This window comes from Seriola dumerili, unplaced genomic scaffold (assembly GCF_002260705.1).
Source record: "Seriola dumerili isolate Sdu_G_001 unplaced genomic scaffold, Sdu_1.0 BDQW01000331.1, whole genome shotgun sequence".
Taxonomy (NCBI): domain Eukaryota; kingdom Metazoa; phylum Chordata; class Actinopteri; order Carangiformes; family Carangidae; genus Seriola; species Seriola dumerili.
This window is the reverse complement of record NW_019174586.1, coordinates 1,222,607-1,242,531: the sequence shown is the minus strand read 5'-3', so window position 1 is coordinate 1,242,531 and position 19,925 is coordinate 1,222,607. Positions and strand designations below refer to the sequence as shown.

The 19,925-nt window shown below is 40.1% G+C and overlaps 1 protein-coding gene across 1 annotated transcript in view; it reads right to left on the bottom strand.

Annotated features, from left to right (window-relative positions):
* The window catches only part of LOC111232436 (neuronal acetylcholine receptor subunit alpha-7-like), a 41,789-nt gene extending 28,981 nt beyond the window's left edge, over positions 1-12,808 (bottom strand). Inside the window, exons 1-2 of the mRNA XM_022759952.1 lie at positions 12,711-12,808; positions 361-500 (exon numbers count right to left, since the gene is read on the bottom strand). Of these exons, the coding sequence (XP_022615673.1) occupies positions 361-500; positions 12,711-12,780 (210 nt within the window). The 5' untranslated portion in view covers positions 12,781-12,808. The remainder of the gene's footprint in view (positions 1-360; positions 501-12,710) is intronic.
* Positions 12,809-19,925: the final 7,117 nt, after the last annotated feature.

Here is a 19,925-nt window from a genome sequence, read left to right as displayed (position 1 = left end):
TGACAGCCACAAACGTAAAAACAAATATGCAGGTTGCTCAGACATAAGACGTATTTCGAGGGCATTGCTCTCTTTACACATAATACTGCTCTGTTTTCTCTGAGAACATTCCATTGCTGTTTAATCACGTCTATAATAAGCAGCTTAATTCCTCAAAGGTAAAATTATGCAAAAGTCAGCAGCACAGGAGGAATCCCACTTTCCATTAAACCACACACCGTATTACATGCCCAACATAATACAAACCACATATCCTGCGACCTACCTACATCTCTGCACCACTACAAACTCAACACCCAGCCACACACACACATACACACACACACACACGAACAAAACAAAAAAAAGTTTCTCCCTCACCACGTCGATGATCTGCAGTAGTGTGAGGCCCAGCTCCACCAAGATGGCAGCTGAGTCATTGACCACAGGTCTCTCCAGCCTGTTGTAGTTAGCCAGCAGCTCTTTGTACAGCCTCCTCTGGTGTTCCCCCTGCAGGGATCCTGGAGACACAACAGGAGCAAGAGAAAAGATGGTTTGCATGATGAATATTCTGAATACAAAGCATTGTCCACTCTGTACTAAAAGTTATTCCAAACAAACCATCAATATTTGAGCATTTTAGTTCATTGTTGACCTTAGGTAACGGCTTGTGTGGCAAAATAATTTCAGCTCAAAGGACCTGACTCTGATAAAGCTGATAAAGGTTTGTCACACATGACCACAAGCAGCTTGCACATAATTCAGAGTTGAAGGTGGAGCCCCCCCCCAGTCACAACAGATTTCTGAAGGTCTCTCCTTGATTTATATACACAGGGTGTTTGCATTTGTGAACCATAAATCTAGTGCTGGAACAACAATTCCAGAAAAGGAATTTTTTTAAAGCAAAAAAAAATTGGCTTGAGCTATGGGAACATATCCTTGTGTACCGAGGCTGATTTCTAATCCAGAAAGTAGCTTTAATGGTTTTCATAACCTTTGTCCCTTCCTTTTCTGGCAGCAGGCTGCAGCCAGATTATAATTTACCCAGTGGAAATTCAAACACACTGCCATATACTGTACCTATTGAGACTACACAGTTTGAGCAAAGATGTCCCTGATTCCTGCACCACATCCTGTAAAGCTGCGTTTGGTATGAACAATGTATAAGAGGCAGGTCTGTTGTACAGCTGAAAGTTTTGATGAATAATGAATAAATAAGCACAAGTGCTGACATCTGCATATACATCAGCAGACTGTAACACACATACACGCAGTGGCAGGAATGTGAGGTGGTGTAGACTTCGGGTCCAGGGTGATTAGGATGATGTGTTTGTTGGCCCGACTCTCATCAGCATTATTGATCCTCTTTACCTAACCTTTCACACACATTTAGCACTATCCCATTTCTCCCAAAAAATAAAGGGAGAGAGTGACACACAAACACGTTCTCACACACACACACACACACATACACAGTCAGACCACGCTGTTAATGCCCTTGGAGTCACTGATCTCACTCTCAGCAGGTGCTACATCTCAAGTACTGCATTTGTGCACGCGGAGGTGAATAGAGATGAATTATTTTTCAGACTGGTATTGAAAATCCACTACAATGACAAACATGACATTTCAACAGCAAACTGAAGATGAGCAGAAGACAAATCAGTGTGAATATAGTCTGCCTTTGCAAAAAAGAAAGGCAGAAGCTGAGAAAAACAGCCTTCTTTTGCACTCAATGACATGTTTTACACCACCCGAGGTTTGTTTTTTTTAATGCAGTACATAAACAACCTGCCACTGATAGGCAGATAGAAAATGTGCTGAGCAGGTAACCCCCATGAACAGATAGCATAATGACTCCCTCGTATAAAAATACAGTGGACAAATATATAAAAAAAAAAGAAAAAAAGATTGAAGACAGAAATGAAACAAGGAGAGAGGATTACGGCGAAGGAGGGGAGCCAGCTCTACAGATCTGTAAAGCTGTGAAAGAGAAAGGAGAGGAGTGTGCCTTTGGCCCAGCACAGTGCTGATTGGCCCATTAAGGCTGTAATGAGGAGAGTTATGGCAGGACTGAGTCTGAGGTCAGAGACAGACGAGCTGCAAGAAGCTGCTCAGCACAGCAGAAACCTTTTCACTGCTCCTTAGGAGCCACACAGACTCTGATTAATACACCAGACCTTATCCTCTCAATCCATGCATCCATCTGTCCAGGTTCCACATCTTCTCGTGGAAGTTGGATTGGTGGATCCCTGGCTTCCCACAGGCACACATTCAAACACATTCACCCCCACAGAGATAGATTTAGACACATTTTTATGCCTTATTCTTTATCTGTCTCTTTCACTGTAAACATGTTTGAATGGACACCCAGGCAAGCGCTTTGATGGCTGTTCTGCTCATGAGTTCTGCAAAAACAAAAACACAATCTCAATAATTCAATACAAACCTGCACAAAGTTATAAATCTGTCTATCTATGCACAATACGTTTTGCATAAGCACTTGCACACATATTTAAATACAGCTTCATCTAGAGCCATTATCCTGTCCACACACCCCCACACACACACACCCCCACCCATCTCCCCTGTGTTTTATTACAGTGAAATGTGAACTGAGGTCCTAACCGACATAACAAAACTAATGAAGTCAGTGAAGAAGAATTGAAAGCTCAGTCTCCATTGCAGCTTGTCTCATATAACCATGTTTACAAGGAATTAAGTAATGAAATAAAATAAACCACTGTGCCAACAGCTTTAATTCGAAAACAAATGCAGTGTGCACATGTGTATGCTATTGTGCAGCGTGCACTAGGGATGAAGGGATAGATCCATATATTGGTTTTATTTGTTTGTTTGCTTTGTTTATATTTTTTAAATTATTTCACGGATGAATCTGATATGAGAAGGTGAGGAAGGTAGATAGAGGGAACGGGGGAGCTGGAAGGTTTGTTGTTTGTTCAGCACCCTCCCCGTTCTCAACCCTTGTCCTTTTCCTTTGAAAGCATGATGGTGTTGCTCAGAGCAAAGATGAAAGAAAGTCAATTATCAATAAGACTTAAAAGTCTCATTTATTCTCATGTTAACTTTGAATCAAATATATCTTTTGTTTTAGATGGATTTATCTGATGTTCTCTTGTCAAGATAAAGGTATGTGTTGCACAAAATGTAAGTGAGAACAGGATAAAGAAAGATACAATATGTAATATTTAAAAAAAGGACTGCCAAGGAATAACATTAGAAAAAAACTTTTCAAAGACGCATTCCACCTTTAACCCGGTGACCTTTTTTCCACAAAACTAGAGGACGATCTGTATTCTCCAATAGATGTCACTTTAAGAGGTTTGACCTTCTTGTGTCCGTCATATAAATTCCACAAACACACAACCTTAACTACTATCAACCTTACTTCCCTGCTAAAGAGAAGAAAATGAGTGCACCCTGGTGGGTATATCAATTGAGTATGCGTGTGTGTGTGTGTGTGTGTGTGTGTGTACTTGCTAAACAGTCATTCTAATGATAAGCAACTACAGGAGATCAATACTGGATCGCTGTAACACCATGTGGGTCATTACAGGAAATGTCAGGGGTCACCATTATGCCCTGTTCAGGTCGAAGAGAAGGTCACTGATTAGTGACCTTATCCAAATAATCAATTGTCAGTACAACACATATCATAATAGATTAAAGCTAAACTATTTTAAGGTATTATCATTAGAAGGTCAGGAAACAATCGTCTTTACCAGGGAACCAAGCTTCAAGCCAAAATGTTACTGAATGTCAAACCTGAAGTGTCATCGAAAAATGCAGTGAAATGACTTCTCCTGCACCCTCCAGAAATGTCACCATTGTGTCCAATGAATACAACCCGACAGACCACACACTGCTGCGGAGCTGCCCAGTCCTCGGCAGCAAAGATGTGTACAGAGCTGTGTGACTGTGTGTGTGTGTGTGGGGGGGGGGGGGGGGGGGGCTGCCTAACTTCAGTCAGAGGCACTTACATCAAGGAACTGACCGTTCATTGTAAATGGTTATATAGTTTGATTTGGCAGCAAAGGCCCCCTCAAAAGAGCATGAATTCCACCCTTGATAAACACACACTTAGATCTTGGTTGAATCAAAAACACCAAAAAATGTAGCACATCATGCAGAGGGAGATACTAACTAATACTAATACTCTTTTGATCAAAGCATTCCTGAAATTAACAGTTACCTGCAAATAATTAAAAGTGACAGATGTAGCAGCAAACTTCTTCTTTACATCAATTTTTTTTCACAAGTCACTGAGAAGGTCACCTCTTTTTTCAACATTCTTCCCTTAAACTTTAAGGATGACCGAATGCCTGAAATGCCCAAAAGAATCATGTCACATTTCAGGTCACATTTTACCACAGTTTTGCAGATTGTACATGGTGCTCAACTGTCTGCACTCAAACATTGTACTGAAACTTGCACAACTGTATTCAATTATAGATTTTATATATTAAAATTGTAATAAAAGTAGTAACAAATATATTTCTATGTAAATTGTTGATTTTTGTTGTCTTACAAGAGGGAACAGTATGATTCAAAGCAGAAAACCAGGGAAGTAAAAAAACGTAATATCCCAAAACCACTCAGACTGGTAGAGCCTTTTAATTTCAAAGTCACAATGAGCCATAGGATTTTGATTCACACACATACACATAGTTTACATTCCTATATTACCAGCAGTGGACTGTCAGGATATGATGATCAAGTGTGAACCACTATTTCTGGTCATCTAGAAAACACAAGGATGAACAAGAAGATTTTTGTCTTTTTTCATAACATAAGTGTAAAACTGCTTTTTAATTTTTTTTCTTCAAAAAATTGCCCAGAGGAGACTTGCAACCCTGCCTGATGTATTCCTATCAAAACACACACACACACACGCACACACATTTAGAAGTCACCGTTGCCTCTCTTTGCCTCGTCTGTGCTCATTTGCATTTCAAACGTAGAAGAAACAGGTAACACGCGTCTTTGACACTCTTTCAGTGTGTGTTAAAACCTTGTACACTGATGTGTGCAAGTTAACCTAACTTCACTGATACAGCACACTGAAGTTGCCCCTGAGCTCCAGGATGTCTGCATAAAGAATTAGTTCTAGTTTAATAAGCAGAGCCAGACTGCTTCTGGGCACCTCAGGGACCCAGAGGGCCTCAGCACCCAAGGGGACCTTTTATTTCAGCTCGGCAGCACCCCTAAAAATATTAATACATTTCACACATTCACAAGGTCTCCTTAGAGACAAAGACAATTTTCTGTGTGTTTGCTTCCTCAACATTTATTAGAAGAATATTGGACGTGAGAGTTATCCTGCAGATTATTGTGAAAGAGAATCAAGAGGAAATTTAGAATGTGAGACACAAAGAGATGTAAATTTGGTCTGTATATCTTTATGCATTATGCTTTGCGCCCTGTGGTGGTAAGACAACTTGTCCAAGAATGTGTCACCCTGCCTTTCAGTCAGTTTATACTGGGACAGGCTCCAGCCCCTGATTTAAAGTTTTAGTCATTCAAATACTAAGGACATAAATAAAATTGTGGGTGTTTTTGGAATTGGACCCACTATTTTGTAAAGGGATTAGAAGGAGCACTTTAAGAACTGACAACATGAGGACAGGGGGGTGGTTTGAGATACTGACAACAGCAGCCACTACTGAGTCCGTATGGGAGAGCTGCAGCTATGCATCTGCTAAAATAAAAATAATGGATAATTTTGCTTCACATCAGCAAAAAGGAATCATTTCCATAATGTGCCCAAGGTAAGAGGAAAATCAGATTCCGAACACATGGGAGCTCTGTGCAAATGTGACAAATAGGAAGAGCCGGCTGAAGACTGTTAAAGTATTCTGACTGATGTGTCCCACCACTGACCCTGTGTCTTGAAAAGAAACTAAGGTTAGTTTAAGGTTAGTATTGTATAGTATAGCTAATTCAATTTTAATTACTGTATACTACATTTTTCTAAAACTTAAATTCACTAGTTTTGCAAATTTGTGCAGCATATAAAATCCTACTGTATGAGTTACAGCCCAAAAAATGTAATGCTTTAACAAGAAGATAATGGATGGATGGACTGTTGGACTGTTGGACTGAACCTGGAGAGAGTAGTTGTGCATATTTACACATTCACAATGCAGTAAAGTTGCAGGATTCAACACAATTTTAAACATCAAATGCAAATGTGACTAGATAAGGGAAAATCAGAAGCACATTCTACCCGTCCTTCCTCCCACACATCCTTTCTCCACCTCTCATCTCAATTCTTTGCACCTTCTTTTATTTCTCATTTAAAAGCCACTCCAATTTTTGTAATACCCCTTTCCCTGGCCATTCTACTGTATGTTTTTCATTCTTCTCTATGTTGAGTGTAACTCTCTCCCTCTATCAATGCCTTCATCCCTTTACAAGCTTTTCTAAATCTTGCAATATCCCCTCTTTTGATCCATCTCTCTCTCTCTCTGCCTTTCTCTTATTACCTCTAGTCCTCCTTTTCACTCTCTCTGCCTGTCCTGAATTTACTTGAATGAGCATATTCTACAGCCGATTACGTTGTTGGGAAATAAACAAAAAGCTAGAAAACATAGTCATTTTAGCAACGTCACCAGATAGTAAGACTCATCTGCAAACTAATGGTGGCATTTTAATAGAAAGGAAGGAAAATAAGGCCAAACATAAAGGCGAACTATGCTCCACAGTGTGAAATGTGACGCCAAGAATATAGGATTTTGATTGCGGTGGCAACTGAAAATGCAAGTAGGGTGCAAAAGCACTCAAGTACATTATTATTCTCTCTCTTTCTCGCTCTCTTCCTGTCACACAATCTCACACACACCCATTAACATACACAGAGAAATTCAGCTAGGCGATTCTGTCCCATCTGAATATTTTTTACTGGGTCAATGCACTCAGATGAGGCCTCCAAACACAATCATCAGACACAGGCTACCCAAACACAGACGGCCGGAGGGACATATTCTCCTTCTCTCTTTCTCACACTCACTGACACACACACACACACACACACACACACTGTTACCTGGAGAGAGATAGACATTGACATTCACCCAAACATAAAAACAAACAGGAATGCTATTTCATACGTCAGGGTGTTTATAGTGCCCCTGATGAGCCCAACTAAACCTATCCAGGCTGAGCCTCTGTCCAACACACACACACACACACACACACACACGCATGGCTGCATGTGAAGGCAAATGTGGAGGTGCTTTAAAGGGCTGGTCTGCATTATTTTCAAGTCTGTCTTAAAACAACACTTATATATATATATTTCAAAGTCTTTTTAGACCAAATTCCTTCTTTGTGTTACAGACCCTCCCCTGCTGCTTAGAAAGAGACAGTGTCCTTAAAAATCCCAATAGTTGTTTCATAACGTTAGGTCCTTAGGATAAGTGTTTTTGCTTGATTGACAGGTGCCTCAGCCTATCACAGGTTTGGTGATTGCTGCTTACTTCAGGTTTCAAAACATCCCGTCAAAGTGACATAACAACAGCTAGCTGTTTGCATCAATGATCTTGCCTGATAGACAGACTCTGTGAACAGGGTTACGGGGCCTCTAGCGTGGCTGAGGCCCCTGAGGTTCCTGCTAATATAACATGAATCCTGATGAATAAAGAGCGAGACCACAACAAAGCTGTGGTGACAAAAGGGTCAGAAAGATAAGAACTGAAGTAAAAGCATTTAAAAAAAATATTCACATCATTTGACTTCAATTTAGCTTTAGAGTGGACGATCTTAGTTCAGCATTTGATCTACTTTTCAAATGAATCATATAGATTGCATCATTTAAACATTGAATGTTTAAAGTTCAAACGCTACCACCCACTGTGAACTGTTAATCTGCTAGCCCGCTGCAGCAGGGAAGCACTGAGCAGGATGAGCCAGTGCTAGCTGGTTAGAAGCGACTAAACTTTCAATTCAAAACACTTACATATAGCACTTCCTAAATAAATAACAGCGCTGTCCAAATGAATCCTCCATATGAGCTAAGCAAAAAGTATGATGGGATGTGACACAATTTGAAAACAGAAGACAGCGTTGTGGGAGAAGCGAGCAGACAAACATCCGAAAGAATCACGAAAGCGATAGAAAGACATGAATCACAACTTACAGTCAGGACTATCACGATAAAATCAGAGCGTTAACAGGATGCAGATCGTGTTTAAGATCATGGATTGTGATCCGACCCAAAAAGATTGTTGTATGATCTTTTGTCCAGGCGCCTCCCGCCCTAGTTAAGCTCAACATTAACGTACACGCAAGTTTTTTCTTTCGAGGCTTGTCCATTAAAAAGTAAATGAAATGCTGACATCAAAATCATACTATTGTGAAACCAACCCCTCATTACTTACAGTAATCTTATTTCACACTGTGGTAAACATGCTTGCTAAATCTCAACAATTGAAACAAAAAGCCAAGTCTATTATCCAGTCTGGAACATAACAGGGCTCTGATCCCAGAATGCTCTGGGACTTCGGGACCAGAGTTATGAACCTGGAGGGGGAACAGGCCTGCACAAAGAAACCGCTGACAGGCCGCCACTCCCTGAGGGCCAGGACAGTCAACACCACGGCAAATGCTACACATCCACAGTCTTTCTGATGCAAATATCTTGTGTTAGTGTGTGTGTCTGGGTGAATAGTAAAAAAATAAATATCACTGAGACAGACACCGAATGGTTGAATTAAAATTTGCAGCAGATAAAACTTGGAAACACTCAGGTAAATCACATACTGACACTGCTGAAACTCCACTGGCCAGAATGGCACAATCAGCAATGCGTCTTGCAGATATCAAGCTAGTTTTTTACAGATCCAGCTGCTGTAGAAGACTGGACGAAAATTACATAGGTGTGCCAACGAGTCCCTGCCAAACATTTCCTTTCCCAAACCAGTGAATGGGCGCCCTCCTTAACAGAAGCCATCTACTCTCTTTTAGAATATGGCCGACCTTGACGATTGTTATTCAACTGTCTGTAAGAAAAGCACCCCAAGGTGAAGAAATAATAGGGTCCTGGCTGCAACAAATTGTGTGCCAATGTCTGTGATTGCATGTGTTGGTATAAGAGTTAATTTAAGTCTTATATTCATGCTTGTGGGAAACAAGCATCCTCCAAATGACAGGAGACTAAAGAGGATACTTGCATTGGCTCCACTATTGTCATCGTGATTTGTTATGTCCAAGTACATGTGTGTGCAGCCTCCACAAAGGTTTGCTGTATGCATTGATTTAAATTAAGCTCACATCTACTTTGGCAATGGTCTAGCACCTCATTATTTCACTATCAATCATTTGGTAGAGGAATGAGACGGGGGAGGTCAGCAGTGAAGTATCCAGATGTTCCGCATCTTTAAACCTACATCTTAACCCAGGTGGCTAGCCTATTACCCAACCACAGGCAGCGAGACAGGGAGAGGAAAAGGAGAGAGAGAGAGAGAGAGAGAGTCAGAGGAATAAGAGATGATGATTTGATAACAGGAGGCACAAGAAAGTAGGAAACAGAAAAAAAGGGAATTAGAGCTGGATGACGGTGAAAATGAAGTGACGCTACGGTAAAACCAGGGCATCAAGGGTCCTTAAAAAGCCTGGGAAATTCTCTAAACCCATTAAAAAAAGAGTACAATGGTTACGTTTCATAACTTTGTATGGGTTTCTATTTATGCTTAGCTTTGATCTGAGAGTAAACCGCAAACAGAGGTTTTACATTTTGTGAGATTTTAGGAAAGCAGAGTTATGAAGTAAGAATGTAAGCGCTCTGACTTATTGGTTGTATTTTTATTACATCATGAAAATGAGATTGGCTGTATTGTCAGTTTTTAGTTAGTTCACTTCAGCTTTTGCACTTGCAGTTAGTCAGGTTCATACACATATTAAAATATCAATTATGTCACTAAATGTTTAATTATTCTGTGCCTTTTATCATATAATGCGCATCTATAGACTCACAGCTTTCATTATCATTAGCTGTTGCTAATGTTGTCTTCATTACAATTCCAGATGGCAATGCAAAAGTTGCAAGAAAGGGCTTATTGTAGGGCGGCCTCTGACACCTGCAGACACTAGACAAAAATGTATATGAGAAGGGCAGCATGTCACTGACAAGATGTAATATATAAAATCTGTAATGAGGGAAAAAGGGGGGCGTCAGGCAGATAGAAGGGAGGGTGAAACAGAGACAGATGAGGGACAGTAGAGGAGGAGACCACAGGATGAACTAATGCCGAAAAAGATCGATTTCCACCTTCAACCACTTTCTGTAGCTGACATGTGCCATTACTCTGTATGACTCTGTCTTTTCTGTGTTTCTCTACAGGTAAACGGGTTTCCATGTGCATGTACTATACACATGCTCATTACCATTTTGTGTGTGCAATGCTGAAAGCAAATAAGGAGCCATGGATCCATCCATTAACACATTATTTCCAGCATCGTGTGACAACGGTGGTGAGCAGGGATCAGAGCATATGGTCTTGTGTGTTAATGGTGTTTTGGATGGATGGATTCATATAGAAGAGATTTATAATCTATGGTTGAGGGCTCAGAGCCCTAAAACCACTGGACGTTTAATCCTAATCCAGGAGTTAAGACCTGTGCTGCTAGCTATCACATCCATACTGTTATGCTGGTTTAAGGCGTCCATATACAGACCCACAGTTTTAAACTTTTGAGATAACTGGATGGCAGAACAACTTGTTGACTGTTTTCGTGTTGTCATTAAACGAACAGCAGCACTTACAAGACCTTCACGCATGACTGAAATGCTGAACAAGGGCATAAACAGCCCGATCTACATAAACTTCATGATTAAAGAGCGCAGAGTCTGGGAAAGTGTAAAGCATTGCTGAATATGGAAAAAAATTAGAAGCAGGCAGACCGTGAAAGAGTCTGCGAGAGAGGAAGAGATGAAACGAAAGAGACAGACGAAGACATCGAGAGAGATGAGGCGCTGCTTTGACATCAAGCAGATATTACCGCAGCATCTGTGTCAGGCAACTTCACTCTTACCAATCTCTGATTCTCTGTGAGGGGTCAGGAAAATAATTTCATACTCCATCATCTGTCAATCCATTGTGTCTGGAGGCATGGAGAACAAATTGCTACAAAATCATGCTTCAGTTTCAAGGAAGCTAAATCGTCCTATATCTCCTGTTTTGGCTATTGTCTTGTGTTTCCCTTGACAGACTAAAGCGGCTTATCAATTGTACAGTGAATGTGCACATACTAGGCCTACAAGCAGCTAGCTGCTTCTTTAATCCCCATGTTCAAAGCCTCGTGAGCATCTGTTCTCATTCCAGAAGTCAAATGTAACATGCCATGGTACAAAATTATAAAGAAATCCATAGACAGATCCATATCTATATCATATTCACATACTGCACACATCACTAAAAGTCAACCTCAACATTAAAAAACTGCAGCAAATAATTAAAAAAAGACTTTGCAAAGACTGAAACTTTCTCACCTTGTTGGCAGATTTTTTGGAATTGTTTAAGAGAAAAAAAAACAAAAGCCTTATGATTTTAAGATTCAGTGCTAAATAACATGATGTATGTCTTCAACAGTGCTGCCACAACTTTGACACTAAACACCAACACTGTCCCACCATGAGACAGCAACACTGTCCATGAAAGACTGTGGCTGCCTCCTGTCATGGGTCAGCATGTAATCCATCCTCTTTATCTCTCCCTTCGGTATTTATTTCAGTCATTAAAGCTCATCCTCTCACCCCCATTCTCACCCACAAGATGACCACTGACTGGATCGGTATGGAGAGGTGAGGGCAGTGGAAGCTTGGCAGGTTTGATGGTGGACACATGAACATGCACGCACACACAAACACACGCACACGCACACGCACACACGCACACGCACACATGCATACATAGAAAGTTTGAAGGGATATCTTCAGCAAAGCCGCTGTGTCACAAACGGGTAAGTAAACATCCCAGATGTTATAGATGCTGATGCTACTGATGATGATGATGGGATGGGACTTAGGAGAGAATTAGAGCCATGCATGCATATCTCATTGCACACGAACGTGCAAACATTAATGCTGCACACAACACACATCATGCACAAACACATAAATGCACACAGACATGCAAACAGTGTTTAAAAATGCCTCTTAGTATATTAAATCACCCATTTAAGGAAACAAAACTGTTGAAAACACATTCAGAGTACAGAAAGAAGTGATTTTTGTTTTCCTGATTGATGTTTGTCATTTAAAGATTCAGAAGCCAGTGTCATTCAATATAACATTTGCTGAATGTTAAAAAAAAATAACAGTGATTCAGTCCTTCAGGGGCTCTTGTTGGCTTAGTAACTTAAAATGAAATATTAAAAGTTCCATCTCTGTCTTCCCACTATAAAAAGCAACTAGGTTTCAGTTTAAAGCAGCCTAAATTGCCTCTAAACTAATTGCCAGTACGTTCTAATGCAAAGAACAAGTTGCCCAGATATTAGAAAAAGATGCTTCCTACAAAGACCACACCTAGACTTATTAGTCCCTTTAGGAATAACAGATGAAGGCTGATTCAAGCTCAAAGTAGCGTTTTTTCAGTCTTCTCATAGCCTTCATTCATCCAAACAGACCCGTGCACTCACTGAAGAAGTATCTAAAAACATACAAGGGAAAAAAAACTTAATAAGGCTAAAGAGCGACTTTTCCATAAACCTACCTTTGAAGAGCATGGCCGTCCAAATGTAAAACCCGAGCGAACATGGTCCCCAAAACTTGTGGCACCGCATCCTGGCACCGCTCAGTGGACTCCGCCGGCCCCCCGACTCTCAGTGTCGGCTACACAGGTAAACTGCTCCGGCTCGGCGGTGGTGTGAACATGAGGCTGGAGGAGGAGACAAAGAGGAGGGAGACACACTGTGTGAGATAAAAAGACTGACAGACCAGAATGAGTATGGAGTTCAGATTAGCGCGTTCACGCTGCTTCAGAAACACATCCCCTCACAAACACAGCGCAGCGCCGCTGCACGGGGGCGCGCGTCCGAGTTTGAAATGTCCTGAAATCTGGCTCTTCACAGGTAAACCGAGCTGTGACGCTCACTACAGTAACATTTCAGATCATATCCGACAGATAAGGTCACCTCGTCATAGAGAGTTGTTGGAGAGTGTTCCGTTGTGAATTTATTAAAACTTTAACTTGTATTAGATTTCCCAAATTAATTAAATTAATTTAATTCCTTAAATTTATAATATTTTTGTTTAATTATTTTTAAACAAGGATAGGATTAGGATAGTGTCTCATTAAGCTCTATAAACTTCATAATTCTGTCTGTGATGTGCCCAAATTGTGCTCACCTGCAGGAACATGCAGCAGCGAGAGTCTGTGACGTAGACAAAGTGTGTGTGTGTGTGTGTGTGTGTGTGTGTGTGTGTGTGTGTGTGGCCTTTATGTTGTTAGCCACATTTAGATACTGCAGACCTTGTGACTTTGTTGGGTCTTCACAGGCCCCAGTGTATCTTTTGATGAATAATCATGAATTATGAATGTATTCATAAATAAACGTAAATTATCAGCATTATTGATCCCACTGTCATTTCTGCACAAAGTTAGCATAGCTTAGCATTAAGACTGAAAATGGCGAAAAGTTACCTCAGCTCTGTCCAAAGGTTAAAATAATGCCTTCCAGCAGCTCACTAATTACCACATTATATCTTGTTTGTTTATTTTGTACAAAAATCCAAGAGTATAACAGCAAGTTGTGGTTTTATGGTCACTGCACTCCGGCAAGAAATTGTCTGGCATATAACCCTGAATTAAGTGGCCAATGGCTGTTTTTACACTTCTGTTTTTGTACAGAGCAAAGAAACAAGATATAATGTGTTAATTAGTGAGCTTAGTCCAAGCTAACCAGCTACTTACTGTAGCTTCAAAAGAGTGGTGTTGACCTTCTCATCTAATTCGCTTAAGGAAAATGAATAAGCTTCCCGAAATGCCAAGAATTCTTTTAACAGCTGATGGGAAACTGGAATATAAAAATTACTGCGTGGCCAGATAGTGACATTCTTGGATCTTTTGAAGCCCATCAAAGCAGTGCAGCAGGAGTCTTCTCTCTTAAGTGACTCACTGTTTATTTACCCCTTAAAAATCACTATGTTTATTTCGTAAAACTGTTCTGATCAATATCTTTTTATCACAAGGCTCAAATTTCTATGTATAATGTGAAAGGGTTCGCTTGTGACTCTCTGCAGTTCCCTGAGCTCTTAGTGTTTTCCAACTCATTGTTTTGGCTTTACAGGCACAATTTTGCTATGTTGGTTATCTATTACTGCTCTAATCAGCGTTGTTCAGCTCAAAATCTCTGTTAAACCCACAGTACACTACCAGCTCAGCACTAAACAGCAAACAGACAAAATTAGCGACTCGCTGGTGAACTAGTGGTGGAGCTTTTACACCAAAACAGAGCTAGAGGGAGAATGAATATTGGACATACATTCATCATGTAGACAAAGACACTTCTCTAAATTAAAGCAAAAACTGCTCCACGTCTGCTGTATGCGTAAATAAGTAATTGTTTGCTAACACATTGACCATATCAACTTCATAAATTGATAATATGTCAGTGTTGTTTTTACAGCTTGTTGGGCTGCCCCACAAGTGGCCAAAAAATCAATCAATGCTGGAAGACAGTGCCATTGAGTCACTGTAAAAGTACAAGAAAGACACTCATCATGTCACTTGTTTTTCTCTGTGCTGGACAGGACCAGGCCTGGCGTATAAAGTAGACACAGATCACCACCCAGCTTTCCTTCTCCCACAGCTGTGGACTGTCATTTATGAATGTAATGTGTCACACTGCAATTTCCCACTTCTCTGAGTTACAAAGAGGTTCATCAACTGCATTTTTGCCGTATTTGTCCCCTTTTTGTGCCAGCCAGGCTCATAATCAAATGACCTATTTATTCCAGTCCATAAATAATTTCAGTTTGAAATAGGATCCGACAGGCGATTGGGGGGAACACTGCACATTTCTCCAAATGTTTTCACCGCCTGGCTCCCATTCTCTCTCTCGCTCTCTCTCTCTCTCTCTCTCTCCCACTCTTCTTAATGCAAGAGGGGCGTATCATGTAAGAAGCAGTCCTGTGCCAGTGGTATTCGACCAGCTCTTGCTATTTTTCATACTCCACGTGTCTGCATCTCATGGAGCTCCATCAGAGAAGCTTTATGCTGTTAGATGTGATCCCATATCTGTCTGTGCTGTAGGTGGGCCGACAGCCACAGTGGGCTCAGTGAAACCTCTGATCACAACCTTCATCCTTCTACTTGCTCTCACTGGGCAAACTTGTAGTCAGCGAAAAGGCAGTGACATTAAACTAATCCTGATTTTGCCAGGGACCCAATTCTGAAAACAACTGCACTAGGCCACCTGTCAACTAAAAGCTAAAAATTTGGTGTGACTTTATTGAGGTTTAATGAAAGCCGTTCTGCTCAAATCACCAGCAGAAATACAAGTATATAGCAGCAGGACAATAACATGCGGAAAACCAGAATTCTTGTCTTTTTCCCTCTGCATAATTTCACGTGACATACCCACCAGAGAACATAAAAAAATACTGCTCAAAAACGTTAAACTGATGCTGAAATCAAACATCAGTACATGACAAAAGCCATCTTATGATCACGAACAATGAAGTCAATATTCTAAACTTTGATCTTTGAATCTGATCTTGCAGCTAGAAGTGACAGATTTGTTTTGTAGTTTATGACAAAAGACAACAATGTCAAATCAATTTCAAAACTGACAAAAAGGCTTTGAAAAACAAAAGTATTATAGCATCAGATGTAAAGTCTGAAGATGGATCACGTTTATTGTTTTGTTTTTTTTGCATTATATGGTAACTCCTATAGGATGTACATCTGCAGTATACCATATATATAACATTTTTTGTGTGTGTTTACACAGTGATTCTCTCTATCTGCATCATAAATATATTTTTTTCTCCCCATGTGTTGCCTCCTTTTGTGCTTTCTTATTTTGCCTCTTGGGGGGGAGGGGTTGAAAACACTTACTAACACATGCTGTCTCACAGACTGCACAAACACACACACAACAAACAACAGAAAACCCCATCCCTCTCCTGAAGAGGCAGAAACTCGCCATCAGCAGTGTGTGTTAACTGCTGGGACTCTGAGCTTTTTAAGCCAAACATCATCAAAAAGAAACAGAGATTTACTTAAAACTCAGCACTCAATTCTTTTAAAAACACATTTGATAATTATCAGGTAAAACAACAGAGCAAAGACACTTCTCAGCAACACCGTAGGGGATTGGCACCCAGCTGCTATAAACATCAAAGATCTGAGAGAAAGTATGATACTTGTAGATGTTTAAAAGTCATGAGCTGTTGAGCTTTTTCCTGCAGAGTTTGAACCTCTCAGTACTGACAGGGAGGAAATCTGCATCATGATTTGACATTTTTAAATGCACTGATCCACTGATATGAACAATAGCGGAGAAGAAAGACCAAGCGCAGAAAAGAGTGCAGAGGGAGCCCAGAGGGAGCTGTTAATTCTCTATCTTTTATAAATGAGAGGTGTTCTGCTAATGGACTCAAATGTTGTGGAGGTACCATTGCTTCTTTCCCTCGTCTCTTTGTTCTCTTTATTTTCTTCAATTTAAAACCATCCTAGCGAACACATAATTACTGACAACAGAGACAGCGCTACATTGTTCCACTCATATCTGGATGTATGAGAACATCACAATACAAACAAAAGCTAAAACTGATAAAGTCAGCGATGATGATGATGATGATGATGATGATGATGATGATGATGATGATGATGATGATGATGATGACGATGACAGATGTTTCCTTATCTCAGTCGACACACACAGTTCAAAGCTGTGTATTAAAGTTTCAATCCCATATTTTGTTAAACATCTTTTCCCTGTTTCTAAATGAAATATTTGAATTATTCTCTCGGTCCCAGCAGGGTGCATATGTGTGCATGTGTGTGTGTGTGTGTGTGATAGAATGGGGTCAGATGAGTTTTAGTTTTTGTCTGTCGCTACCTTTGATGTGTGGAAGACGCAAAATAGCTTTTGCTGTGACGGAGAGCACACGGGTCCCAGAGCTAACCAAGGTGTGTGTGTTTATGTGTACATGTATTTGCTAGGCGGCATTTCTGTTTACGCATGAGAGTGTGCGTGTTATGTGTCTGTGTTTGCAAATGTGCATTCATAATTGTCATTTGGGATCTTCTCATTAATATGTGCATGTGACAAGTTTTTTCCAATTATGTTTTTATATCTAATATGAGTTTTTTGTGCGACCTAATACATGTTTTTAGGTGTGTGTGTGTCCACTTGATGAAGTGCATCATGGTCGTCCTGAAGCAGCTCGTCCTCTGTTGTCCTGCTGCCAGCCAGCCATTTGTCTCTGTTACACTGCACAGGTGGCGACTCAGTTTATTATGGGATGTCAAAAAAGGTCAGACCTCTCACACACACTTAGGAGTTTACTGTGGATAAGGTCAGCAGTGAGGGAGAGGCACAGTCTGGGAAACAAACAAAACACAGTAAAAAGTTATACGGAGAGTTGTGTGATGCGTGGGAGGATAATGTGTGATCAAAGAAAAGTTACATCTTCATACAATTACATGCAAAGAAACACTGTCACACATTTATATTCACATACAGTACTTAGACATGCCTTGGTGCATAAATAGAAAATGAGTAAATTATTAATGTGTTTTTATTCTGTCATTGTGCCTGTGCATTAACCCTCACTTCGCCTGTTAGACGGTCATTTTCCTGTGGCTTCATTAATGTTCGAGCGACACTGTAAATATTACATCACATAAAGAAATTCACAGGAAATCTCCTGATGTAATGCAGCACCTTAAAAAGAAGACACTCCAAATTAATTCTCTTGGGACCTGCTTTGAAATTTTTCAGGTCTGAGTAAGCCTTTCTGGACTCAAAAACCAGGCTTTAATCCACTGACACAGCTTCCAATAAATTTTGAAAAACACATTTTCCCCGTCTACGACACACATTAGGTAAATGCCTTGTTCAGAAACTGTGAACTGTCTATTAGTGAAAACTGAGGTTAGGTCCCCACCCAGTGGAAGTAATGTTGATGTACACAAAATGATTGCATATTAATAACACTTACACTTACACGTACTATAATGCTTCCATGACCATAAAGCATGAATAATACAATTTACAATATGTTATAGTGGGTATGGTTTCCCACAGGTTCACGACAGAATTAAATTGTTTGAAAAATATAAAGCAAGGCCGGCATCACAACAACAACTTCATGCACAACTTTCTGAAATAAAATTAAAACAATTTTCAACAATGAGAGTCAACAATAATAGGAATATAAAGAAAAACAATGTGGCAAAATATATAATTGTTTGCACATATGGCACACTAAACTTGATCTTTCAGACACCTTATTGATGTCATGAATAAAACCAGTCAAGAGAAATGTTTACTGGAAGAAAAACTGAGAATTAGGTTTGCTAAAACCTGGAGTGTGAGTTTGTGTACCGTCCAGACGGCGCCATCTTCATGTTGAATCTCACAGCCTGACCAGCAGTTTGTGTGTGTGTGTGTGTGTGTGTGTGTGTGTTTGTTTGGAAAGTCTGTCAGAGCTCTGGCACCCACATAAGTAGCTACCTTGAGTGACCGGCCTCATGCTTGACTCCATTCATCCCTCTCTGGTTCCTGGTAAAACATCTTATGAAAGAAACTCTTGTTCACTTTCACATTCAGCTGAGAGATTCCGAGCTCTGAAGACACTCAGACATTTAACAGATCAACAGCTCACTGCTCACACTGCAGGTAAATCTCACATTTCTTCTAATTTTGGATAACTTTATCGTACATCTTTGAGAGGAAATCGAAAAACAATTACATGCAGCTATGAATGTATTTCTGTGAATTGTGGTACATTTAACATTCCTGTCTTCTTAATGTACTTTAATATTTTACAGACATGAAGGCTGTGATCCTGTTTGCTCTTTTGAGTGGTAAGTTTGACATTCTCAGGATGATTTAATGTTCAAAAATGTAAATTATGTAAAAATGTAAACTCCATTACGTGTAATTTATTGTCTTCAACGTGGAGAATCACTTTGTGTTTATGGTGTTTTGTTGAGTTTTTTTTAAAAATAGTTATATGCTGTTAACAATGTGTTTTAGGGGTTTTTGCCGCCCCATTCATGAAAGAGGAGGAAGCGAAGCGATTCATCAGGCTGAAGAGACAGTCAGGATACTGGGATCCACACCACTCTCAGAACCAGTGGGGTTACACCATTCAAGAACAGGTGACTGTGCTGTGTGGTGTGAAAACAACATAGAATAAGCCAACTGGAGCATTTCTGTGACAAAGCATCTTTCATCCTTCCAGGCTAACGAGTACTGGACGGCCATTCGAACAGATGCTCAGTACTACATGGACATGAGTAACCTGATGTTTGACCGGTCTGTTGCTACGTGAGTGAGATAATCAGCAGCAAAGCATGTGCCAGGGAGTTTAAACTAGTTTAAATGTGTTTTATTTTGTTGTGAAGTGCAGTTTTAGTGCTATATTCTTCCATCTTTAACACCTACCTACCTACCTACCTACCTACCCTGAACTGTTCAATTTTGTCCACTGAGGGCAATATTTGCAAAGGCAACTTATTCTTTTTCAAAGTGTGCTGCCATTTGAAGCCATCTGAAGCTGCTATGTGTGTCCATATTGAGCAGTGCAACTTTAAATATTGAGCCTAAAAACATACAACTTGCTTTTAATTACTGTATACGATATCAATTCCTGTGCACTTCTTTAAAATTATGTCACTAATACTTAGTATTTTTCTTTTTTCTTTATCTTTCTATCATCTGCCTATGTTGCAGTGAAAACAACAGGTTGT